This window comes from Triticum urartu, chromosome 6A, assembly GCF_056163025.1.
Source record: "Triticum urartu cultivar PI428250 chromosome 6A, HENAU_Tu73, whole genome shotgun sequence".
In the NCBI taxonomy this organism is placed as follows: domain Eukaryota; kingdom Viridiplantae; phylum Streptophyta; class Magnoliopsida; order Poales; family Poaceae; genus Triticum; species Triticum urartu.
In genome coordinates, this window is record NC_141878.1 from 473,849,598 (window position 1) to 473,861,589 (window position 11,992).

The following is an 11,992-nucleotide window of genomic DNA, read 5'->3' on the forward strand; positions in this document are numbered from 1 at the left end:
AGCATCCCCAAGCTTAATTCCTGCTCGTCCTTGAGTAGGTAAATGATAAAAACAGAATTTTTGATGTGGAATGCTTCCTAACATATTTCTCAATGTAATTTTTGTTTATTGTGGCATGAATGTTCAGATCCGAAAGATTCAAGATAAAAGTTTAATATTGACATAAAAATAATAATACTTCAAGCATACTAACTAAGCAATCATGTCTTCTCAAAATAACATGGCCAAAGAAAGTTCATCCCTACAAAATCATATAGTTTGGTCATGCTCCATTTTCATCACACAAGAATCCTCTCCTCATGCACAACCCCGATGACAAGCCAAGCAATTGTTTCACACTTTAGTCATCTCAAACTTTTTTCAACTTTCATGCAATACATGAGCATGAGCCATGGATATAGCACTATGGGTGGAATAGAATATAATGAAGGGGGTTATGTGGAGAAGACAAAAAAGGAGAAAGTCTCACATCGATGCGGCTAATCAATGGGCTAGGGAGATGCCCATCAATTGATGTCAATGCAAGGAGTAGGGATTGCCATGCAACATATGCACTAGAGCTATAAATGTATGAAAGCTCAACAAAAGCAACTAAGTGGGTGTGCATCCAACTTGCTTGCTCATGAAGACCTAGGGAACTTGAGGATGCCCATTGTTAGAATATACAAGCCAAGTTCTATAATGAAAAGTTCCCACTAGTATATGAAAATGACAAAACAAGAGACTCTCTATCATAAAGATCATGGTGCTACTTTGAAGCACCAGCGTGGAAAAAGGATAGTAGCATTGCCCCTTTTTATTCTCTTTTTTGGGCCTTTCTTTTTTTATTTGTTTGGGACAATGCTCTATTAATGATGATCATCACACTTCTATTTATCACTACAAGAAACCTGTTAATCCATGACGGATTCGTGCTGACATTCCTAGAATCCGTCACGAATTATGACGGAAAACCATGACCCGTCACGACTACCGTCACTGATTTGTAAGCCGTGGTTGGGCCCGAAAACAGCGGGCCCTTGATGACGGACGTCGGGCTACCGTCACAGAATCCGTCGCAGATTGACCAAGCGGGCTTAGTCGGGCCTAGCGTTTTTTAATATACACCATCCGGACCGTCACGGATTGTGCTCCTACTTATGTGGCGTACATGCCCATTCGTTGGTCCACATGTCAGTCAGACCAACTCAAGAAAATAAAACTATGAGGATACGTGTGGGTGCCATTGGACACATGATAATGTATTTTGCATTATGTTGCTTCCCGTAAAAAAGTAGTGGAGACTTTCTTTTCCCCGATTCTCAATCCTCCAAATCCCGTCGACCATCGCCGCCGCCGCCAGTGCCACCGACGACTGCCCGGGCGAGGGTGGTTAGATCCGGCGAGGTGGTCCATCTTAGCCTCTTGCCTCGCCGCCGGGCGCCCTTGCTGCATCGACAAGCCAGCGTTTGCCCGCCATTGCCACGCCAACAATCCAGCCGCCGCACTGACAAGCCAGTCACTGCCCGCACTTGCTCACCGGACAAGCCCCCGTTCTTTCCCTACATCAACGTCAGCCAGGAGCGAGCGGTATCTGACAGAAATCATCTCTCTCTCTCTCTCTCCTTCAGGATTTGTTGACTAAATATTCTGATTTGCAATTTTCCCCTTCAGAATTTGGGGTGAACTTTTTCCCTTTATGTTTCAGCCTATTTAGATCTAGAGGTATGATGCAGAGCAAATGCTTCTGGGATTCATCTCCCTGCTGGGTGAACTTTTTCGCTTTAGGTTTCAGTCTATCTAGATCTAGAGGTATGATACATGAGCTGTTGGTCTTGCTAGCTTCAGCTTTTCAGAAAGATATAAACTGATAAATCAACAACAGCTTGAGTAGATAATTTGGATTTCATAATCTGCCACTGCCGAAAATCAACACGGTGGCCCATTGAATTCTTTGCCACGGCAATGAAGTTACACAATTTGTAAATAACTTTGTGCACTTTATATCAGCAACATTTTTTACATGAGCTGTGATTCCTACTACAGTTTCAGCCTTCATCCAGCAAAGCTGATGAATTAACATCTCAAGATCTAGGACATGTATTCCTCTGTTTTGGGGTGGTCCAAAGGACATGTATTCCTCTGTTTTAAAATTTTATAACTAAATCAACCCTACACCAAGAGACAAGATGAGTTTATAGTAAGTAAATTATGAGAGGATCATGCCTATAAATTTCCTTGCATCCAACTACCCAAGATCATTACCCTTGTACAAACATTTTGTGCAAACAGGTGTGTACAAAATGTGTACTACGGATTTGTAGACCTCTTTAATGTGGAATAATCAATGAAATATTGTCAAGTGGTGAATGTTCCTTTGTTAGAGCAAAAGAAAAATCTTTTGATGAACTGTGTTCACTATAGTGTGAAGCAGTATAATTATAATTCTGAACATATTTTAGTTTTCTATATTGTACATTTTAATTTGATGGCCGGGGTAAACCTTTGATTGAGTTGGTTCTTTTTCTGCAGTGCATATGGATAGACGTTGGATTCATGGTACATTGTTTTCCCGTGAGTACATCGAAGGTGTCAAAGAATTTATGAAATTCATTCAAGAGAAATTCAATGAGGATGATAAAATACTCTGCCCATGTAGAAAATGCCTTAATCATAACTACCAGCATCAGACCGTTGCGAACACGCACATACTGACGTATGGCATGGAAAGTACATATACTCGCTGGATATATCATGGAGAAGACTTTGATGTAGATGTTATTGAACATCCTGTTGATGTGCATGACACTGAGGATGGTGACAATGGCGCTGACCGGTTTGAAGAGATGTTTGAAGACCTACGCACAGTAGTAGAACAAGCTCAGAGTGAAACTGAAAATCAAGATGCTAACAATGGTGGAAACCCTTCTGAGAATGAGTCTTTTTTGAAGAATGTGATGAAGGAGGCAAAACGACATCTTTATCATGGCTGTACCAAGTTTTCAAGGTTATCCTTTGTGGTAAGGCTTCTTCACTTGAAGTCATACCATAGGATCCCAAATAGTGCAGTTACTGAAATTTTAAAGCTATTAGCCGAAGCATTCCCTGAACCCAATACACTCCCAAAATCGTATAAGGAAGCAAAGAATCTTCTAAAGGAATTAGGCCTTGGGTACGAGTCTATACATGTGTGCTTGAATAATTGCATTCTGTTCAGAAAGCAATATGCCAATCTTGACAACTGCCCAGTTTGTGGACTATCAAGGTGGAAAGCCCCTGCTAGAAAGAAGATTCCACAGAAAGTGTTGAGGCATTTTCCATTGGTGCCTAGGCTAAAGAGGATGTTTCTTTCCAAAAAAGGTGCAGAAGAAGCACAATGGCATGAGCTAAAGAGGTAGCCCAATGAGAAGGAACTGAGTCATCCAAAAGATGGTGATGCATGGAAAGATTTTGATGAAAAATTTCCAGAATTTGCAAAAGATGCCAGAAACTTTAGGCTTGGCATTGCCACTGATGGGTTCAATCCTTTTGGAAATTTTAACACAACCTATAGTATGTGGCATGTATTTGTTATACCATACAACCTTCCACCTTGGGCATGCATGGATCAGTCAAATTTTATGATGGCTTTGCTGATTCCTGGTCCCAAATCACCTGGCAAGCACTTCGATGTCTTTCTGCAACCACTTGTAGAAGAATTACTTGAGCTCTGGGAGGGTGTGCGTACATATGATGCTCTTAGTGGAAAAATGTTTGATCTTCATGCTGCAGTTCTATGGTGCATTCACGATTACCCAGCTCTGAGCACTCTTTCAGGGCGTACCACAAGAGGCTATTTTGCATGTATTCATTGTGATAAACACCCTCTTTCTTACAACCTAAGGAGTAAAATTGGGTATATTGGTCACTACCGTTTCCTTCCAAGGGGTCATCATTTACGGAGAAACAATGAATTTGTTGGTCTTCATGAAAGCAATGATGAGCCAGGTAAACTCTCTGAGAAAGAGTTGCAAGCAGAATTGGAGAAGGTTAGACCTGGGAGACACCAAGAAAGTAGGAAAAGGAAGCATTCTGACCTGGGCAGCAAGAAGGATCATGTGCCAATTTGGGGCCGGAGGGTTTGTTTGTGGGATTTGAAGTATTGGGCAAAGTTGAAGCTGAGACACAATCTTGATGTCATGCACATTGAGAAAAACATTTGTGAAAACCTCATTGGGACAATTCTGAATCTGGAGGGTAAGACAAAGGACACACTTAATGCTAGGATTGATCTGAAAGATTTGAATATTAAAGAAGAATTACAATTGAGGAAGGAGGGAGACTCATATGTGATGCCTCGGGCCCGATATACCTTGTCCAAAGAACAAGTGGTTGCATTTTGTCAATTTTTATGAGAGTTAAAGTTTCCGGATGGGTTTGCTTCCAACATCTCAAGATGCACAAGTGCTGATGGAACCAAGGTACAAGGCCTAAAAACACATGATTGTCACATTCTTTTGCAGAGAATCTTACCTACTGACATGAGAGGATTTTTGGACAATGATATATATGAAGCAATAGCTGAGTTAGGCAAGTTTTTCAGAGAACTATGCAGCAAAACTCTTAATAGGGATGTCTTGGCTGAAATGAAGAAGGAAATCCCTGTAATTTTGTGCAAGCTTGAGAAAATTTTCCCGCCTGCATTCTTTGATGTGATGGTGCACCTTGCCGTACACTTACCTGAAGAGGCATTGCTTTGAGGTCCCGTACAATATGGGTGGATGTACCCAGTTGAAAGAAGGCTATATACTTTAAAGCGCTATGTGAGGAATAGGGCGCGACCAGAAGGTTCGATTGCTGAGACATATATTTCAGATGAATGCCTGCCATTTTGCTCCAAGTACATGGATGATGTTGAAACAATATTTAATCGGAAACCAAGAAATGTAGGTTTTTCAGATGAAGAAGCCTATGGTGTTGATGATTTTGGGCATGGAGTTAATTTTACTTCAGGATATCAATATGAATATGTGCATGAGCAAAAAGAATTTGACCAGAAATTACACATATCCATTCATCCACCACTACCATATGAAGGGCATATTAGTAATTTGACACACACAAAATTCCTAACCCCCACCGCACGACCAACCCTCACCCGCAAATCGCCAAATCACCAAATCTCCTCGCTCCCGTTCCCCTTCCTCTCCCATCTCCGGCCACGGCTTCACCTCCTCCACCGCCGAGCTCAGCTTCCCTCCCTCCCCTTCCTCCCCTTCCACCTCTGCCGCAGAGCACGAATCCCCTCCCTCCCCTTCCCCGTCCTCTTCCACTACTGGTCAGGACCCCCTCTCCCGTACCACCCGCCTCCACCAAACCCTAGAATAAGGGTCGCCGCCACCACACTGCGCCACTGCTGAGCACGACTCCCCTTGCTCTTTCGCCTCCACCACTGGTCCCTAACCCACCCCAACTGCCGGTCAAGACCTCCCTCCCCCTCCCCTCCGCTCCACTAAACCCTAGAACAAGTTGTCGCCGCCACCACACTGCGCTGCTACAAGGACCTATCTGCCACACCGATGGGGAAGAAGACTGCTGCGAAGAGACCCCAAGGACGGAAGATAGCAGGTATACCTTCTTAACCCACCCCACGCCTGCCTATTTATTGTTCATGCATATGTATGTCTAAAGGATATGTGGTAAAAGCCTTTTGCTTGTGCTTGATTTCAATTGCTAGTGTTTCTTGTTCATTAGAGTTCTGGCCGTACATTTGAAATAAGGGTCTTGTGCTGTCAAGTGTAGATTTGGGTCACATATTCTTGCCAAATTAATAACAAAAGTAGTAATTTGTTATTAAGTACAGATTTTACACATAGTAATTCTTGTTCATGTGTTCACTCATCTTAGAACCACCGATGCATCCTTTGGAAGAGTCGCGCATCAAAATATGCATAAGGAACAATTCAGTGCTGCAATCACTCGGAATTCCTGCACTATCAACACTGTTTGCAGCCAAAACTGTCATTTCACCTGGAAAAAAAATATCCCAAGCATAGTTCTGATGATTCTGAAGCTGAGTACTATCCTAACGAGGACAATACCAGTGAAGGAGAATCGTCCGATGATAGTTTAGTAGATGAAATAGAAGCACTGCAGTCCACACCTGCTGCTAGCTCAAACTCTAAGGTGCTAAATTCCTCCATCTAGTCATTCATTGCTTAGATATGTTGCATGTTTGCCATTGCAGCAGAATTTTGTTACTGTTTGTTGATTAAACCATGCCTTCATATCTATCAGGGCTGTAAGAAGACTAGTCAGAAAACTAGTAATAAAAGATCTGCGGCCATGCCCCCTGGTGGAGTCAAGCCTCGGCCTCCTAAGAGAGTTCATGCGGACATCCCTACTAATTCACGAGTCACAAGGTCAAAGAAAGCTCTATTACAAGATGCTGATGCAAGTACTCAAAGTGAGGAGATGTTGGGTCCTAAACATCAAACACCAAGTATCATCGATAAGCCAACTGCTTCTGTGGCTTGTGCCCGCCAATCTGAAGAAATTATTCCCAACTTTGATGACCATGGTGTTGAAGGAAATTTCCTTACTATGTTTTTTATTTTGAATTGCTAGCCTAGTCAATTAGCTCGGATTGCATGATGAACATACTCTCACTAGATGATTTTTTCTAAAAAGATGATGACCCTGCACATTGTGATGATGACAACTGGATTGCCAATGGAGCTGATCTTATTGCCCATCGTGATGATGACAATGAGATGGCCAACGAAGCTGGTGGTAGTGGTCACAATGAGATGGCCACCGAAGCTGGTGGTAGTGCCCAACCAAATCAGGAAACCCAACCTAACAATAACTCTGAAGGCATGTTATAACCTGAATCTTTGTAGCATCTATTAGAGTTAAACTTCTTGTTCAATCTATTGTTCTATGCATCCTGCTGTCTAAACTATACTTAATATAAACCATAATTTTTTATCTTATTGACTACAACTTCATGTGTATTACTAAGCTTAATTTATACCATATGTGCGCATAATTTTTTATGAGTCATTCCAGTGCTGTAGGACGATGATATTCTCAAGGACAACTCCATTGCTCATTTATTAAAATCACAGTATTTAAATAAGGACAATTTACTTACTTCATAATTTAAAAGTGTGTTTCTGGCAATGGATTATATCCATATACTCATTGAATATAGATATGTACAGACCTGACAGCTTATGGTCTAATCTGAAATCATGATTTAGTTTTCTCTTCTTCTGTCTTTGCTGAAGATATTGCCTTGTCGAAATCTGCTCGAACCGTGTCTTTAGTTCCAGGTAACCTGTGCATTTGTAACAATGAGAAACACACCAACATGATAGATAACACGTGAACAGTAATCTTCCATTTAATTGTTGCCGCCATATGGTTACCCGTATATTGTCTTGGCTTTTTTGTGAGCTTAATTCCCGTTGTTACACTTTCTCCTTTTGAAAAGATGTTCTCCATTTATTAGTACACTTCTATACTTTGTAATTACGGTCTAATTGTATCCAATTCTTGATTTTACTTTCTTTGTAGGTCCACAATCCTATGAAGAGCCAAGGGAAAGGGGCCCTAATTTGGGAAAAGGCCTGGAAAGGATCACTCGACACCGGCAGGGCAAACTACCGCTTGTCATTCCAGAAGGGAGGATAAGGCCGGAGGCACCTCTTCTTGCTACAAAGTTTGCAATTGAATGCAACGTCACAGTCAGACACCATATGCCTGTGTTTAAGCGCTGGAAGGATTACAAGGACCCAGATGGACATGTCCGAGATGGGATCTTCAGGAACTTTGTAGGCAAAGTTGGTGTAAGTACATAGTCTAGGCCTTTCTCCCTCTAATGGCTATCAACCTGTCAATTTTGTGCTATTGTGTTAATTATGTGCAATCATGATACTTACACATGTTTTTTCATCGGACTAGAACAAGTTTCAGATGGACGTAGATGCTGTGCCAGTTAGGAAGGCTTGTACTGAAATGCTGAAACGTGCGACTCGCCAACAACGATATAGGCTCAAGAAAGAGTTTTTTGACCCTCACCCACTCCATTTGGTGACGAGAACTTCTCCTGTCCCCTTGATGACTGATGAGCAGTCGAATGAGCTGGTGGAAAGCTAGAAGGATCCCAAAAAGATGGTATGTTTCTTCCTCGAGACCAATCTCTCGCCTTCTATATGCTAATCTAGAAAGTGTGCCTTACATGTACTCGGTCTATTGATGTAGGGGATATGTGAAATTAACAAAAATAATCGAGCTCAAGTTAAGTTTCACCAAACTACTGGCGCGCGCAGCTATCTGATGCATTGTGATAATCTGGTAAGTCAAACATGTGGCTCTGGATGTGCATTGTCATGAGAAATATTCATGACCATAGGTTCATGTAAACTATTGCGTCCATGTAGTAACTGTGTATGATGCTCCCTTGCCTTCATATTTGTTGTTTCCAGGGCGAGAAATACAAAGATAAAGAACCCACTGCATTGTATTTGTTCAAGGAGTGTCATTACAGCAAGAAAAAGAAAAGCTACACTAATGTCGTGCAAGCTGCAATTGTAAGTCAGCTTCAAAAGACTATCAACCATCAATTTTTACCTTTTTGCATGGCCAGAACTAATATTGTTTGAGTCACTTTACCTGATTGAAAACTGATAATCAAATGTCGGCGTATCTTAATTGAAAATGTTAACATGTTCACTTAACTATCTTGTAATAGTCTATCCTGTATGATTGTACCCTTTTTCAGACAACTGATATGATTTGAAGCGATTGAAAAACATCAGTTTTTGTTTTATGTGTGGCTAGATGAAATGACTTTAATAAAATCACATAATCACTTTGACATGTGCTTGATCAGCCACCTAAAATTATAGAGTTTTGTATTAATATAATATTTGGCTTTATGAGGCTGTTTGGATGGATGCCCCAGCTTGCAAAGCCAAAAAAATTGGCGTTGACCAGATTCTTGGGCATTGCTTGGATTGCAGCCAATAATTTGGCGTGCCCATGCTCCATTCCGCTGTGTATTTCAATTTCTCGCAAATGAGCTGGCCAAGTTCGGGCGGCCAAAACGGTTGCCAATATTTTGGCTCGCCCTCGCGTTCGCACGGCCAACTTGGGCAGAATCCAAACATGCCTGTATATTGCAATTTTGGCCATCCTCAATGTCTTATCTTTTAGTATATATATATTGTCTTATCTTTTAGTATATATATTTTAGAGATTTACTTCCAAAAATAATTTGACTTAAACATTACTCACTTGTAGTTAATTCAGGAAATAGTCCACTTTGTTGTAGATGATAGTATATATGAATAACCTGAATCACCTCCACACAGGAAAAAGATTAGTCTAACTGTTATCACAAATGTCTAGTTGTAAAGGATACATGATAGATTTCCTTACAAAGACGATATATGTAAGCTTGTTGATGTCGTCTTCTCTACTTGTGCTTAAGCCGTCTTATAACCATGATTGTTGCTTGCATTGCTAGACTGAGATGGAAAACAAGGCCTCTCAACCTATAGAAGATGGTCAGGAATCAAACTCTGCAACCGAGGCTGTAGCTGAAGTGCTTGCTAAGCACACTAAGAAGCCAAGGTTTCTTCAGCATGTGGGGATCCAGCATGTCCATGCGAGATCCAGTGCAGAAGTGGCAACGGAGAAGACGGACAATGTTGAGCTTCGGGCACGTGTTGACACCTTGACCAAGCTGTTGAAGGAGTCCGAAGAAGCAAGGACCAGGCAAGACGAGGAGCATAGGAAGAGAGATGAGGAGAACAGGAAGAAGCAAGCTGCGATGCATGCAAAACTAGACTTTTTGCTAAGTCAGTTGCAACCAAGATCAGCTCAAGGGTAAGTTGTTTGAGCCCAAGATCGGTGTCTTTCTCTACTTGATGCATGGAAGCCATGTGAATGCAATATACCGTTGGAACCAACCTTCTTATTTTGTAATGCTTTTGTTGTGCAAACTGCACACTGTTGGAAGCAAACTTGTTGCATTTTGCTGCTCCATGTTCAGTGCATGTGGAGATGTAAGCCCAATGTTACTTGTGCTTTCTGATGCTGTGTCTTTTTTCTATCTTTGTGATTTTGTGCCTTTGTCTTCTGATGTTAGTGGATCTTGATATGTAAGCTCAATGTTAGCACACATTGTGCGTAAAAACAAATATGGGACGGGCCGGGTTGAATAAACACTAACGGGTCGGACGAAGTGGGCCTGGAAACGGACTTTGTGGTTAAACAAAAAACATGAGTGGCCTGTAATTTTGATGGGCCGATGTGAATATTGAACAAGTAGAAATGGGTCAGCCCAAAACAAACGGGCCAACCAGGCTACGGTAAAATGGGCTAATAGGCCTGGCCATACAGAAATAAATGGGCCAGACCATATTGGGCCGAATGCTACATGGGCTTGCACGACGCCACATCATACCCACGCTGGCGCCACGTCAGACCCACTCTGGCGCCACATCAGACCCACGTTGGCGCCACGTCAGACCCACGTTGGCGCCACATGGGACTCATCTTACTACACGTCATGTAAATCCGTGACGGAATAGTCCGTCACAGAGGATCGGGCCTTGGGCGGGCCGAACAGGCCTAGGGGCAGATCGATGACGGAGAAAGACCATCATGGATCATGACGGAAACCAAAATCCGTCAAGGATGGACAGGTTGGCAAATTATGACGCGATATACATGACGAATTGTAGGATCGTCACGCGGAGCCATGCTTGACAGTTTTTGTCACGTCTGTGATGGACAGCGACTGTCACAAATTAACAACTTTCTTGTAGTGTATTTACAACTCAATGATTACAACTCGATACTAGAATAAGATATGACTCTATATGAATGCCTCCAGCGGTGTACCGGGATGTGCAATGACTCATGAGTGACATGTATGAAAAAATTATGAACGGTGGCTTTGCCACAAATACGATGTCAACTACATGATCATGCAAGGCAATATGACAATGATGATGCATGTCATAATAAACGGAACGGTGGAAAGTTGCATGGCAATATATCTCAGAATGGCTATGCAAATGCCATAATAGGTAGGTATGGTGGCTGTTTTGAGGAAGATATAAGGAGGTTTATGTGTGATAGAGCGTATCGTATCACGGGATTTGGATGCACCGACGAAGTTTGCACCAACTCTCAAGGTGAGAAAGGGCAATGCATGGTACCGAAGAGGCTAGCAATGATGGAAGGGTGAGAGTGCGTATAATCCATGGACTCAACATTAGTCATAAAGAACTCACATACTTATTGCAAAAATCTACAAGTCATCAAAAACCAAGTATTACGCGCATGCTCCTAGGGGGATAGATTGGTAGGAAAATGTCGGTGGGGAACGACACCTATGGGACCACAAGAATCCCTACTGCGGTTGTGGGGCACGGGGTTGAGAGATGAGCGGGTCTAACAGAGAGCATGCAGTTCGTCTATCCAGGTTCGGGCCACGAGGATGCGTAAAACCCTAGTCCTGCTTTGGTGGATGTATTCTGAGTTCTTGAACTAGCTACGGGGTGTAACGAGCTCCAAAAAGCCGAATCCCCCTCCTCGTCGCCTTGGGCCTCCTTTTATAGAAAAAGGGGTTGCCACAGTGGCACACAGGAGGTGTAAAGGCAACAGTGTTGCGAGGTTATCCTGGTATTACAGGACGAAGCGCATTAAATGCGAGGCTTAGGTGTCCCTCCACTTTATCGGGGACGTGGGCGAGGCCCGTCCCGTCCGTCACCGCTCCTCCAAGCTTCGACATGCGCCCTGGCCAGCGATGCATGCGGTGCCATGTAGGTAGGCAGGCAGCTGAGGTGGCGCGGTGGTGGAGCCTCCACGAAGGGCTGCATGTCGCCACGTAGGTGCCTGCCCAGCTGGTTGGGTCGGCAGCTGCATGCAAACGGCAGCGGAGACTTGGCTGGTGCGGGCATGACGGTGGCCCTGCTGGTGCGCTTGGCGAGGGCCTTGCCGGGTGGCCCGGCAG

At 43.0% G+C, this 11,992-nt stretch overlaps 1 protein-coding gene and 1 pseudogene across 2 annotated transcripts; both read left to right on the forward strand.

The window, feature by feature from the left end:
- The first annotated feature begins 2,516 nt into the window (after positions 1-2,516).
- LOC147965751 (uncharacterized) lies at positions 2,517-4,134 on the forward strand (annotated as a pseudogene).
- A 989-nt stretch (positions 4,135-5,123) lies between these two features.
- LOC125516848 (uncharacterized) lies at positions 5,124-10,081 on the forward strand. 2 transcript variants are annotated; one of them, XR_015607544.1, is made up of 7 exons: positions 5,124-5,586; positions 6,256-6,538; positions 6,649-6,834; positions 7,540-7,811; positions 7,927-8,139; positions 8,227-8,319; positions 8,451-8,481. XR_015607544.1 is itself a non-coding variant. In XM_087526904.1 (4 exons), the coding sequence occupies exons 1-4, from the start codon at positions 8,137-8,139 to the stop codon at positions 9,857-9,859; spliced, it is 567 nt and encodes a 188-aa protein (XP_087383030.1). In that variant the 5' UTR covers positions 8,005-8,136; the 3' UTR covers positions 9,860-10,081. The 2 variants fall into 2 exon arrangements, 1 of the variants encoding a protein (XP_087383030.1); XM_087526904.1 differs by lacking the exons at positions 5,124-5,586; positions 6,256-6,538; positions 6,649-6,834; positions 7,540-7,811 and adding an exon at positions 9,494-10,081 and having other exon boundaries at positions 8,005-8,139; positions 8,451-8,555.
- Positions 10,082-11,992: the final 1,911 nt, after the last annotated feature.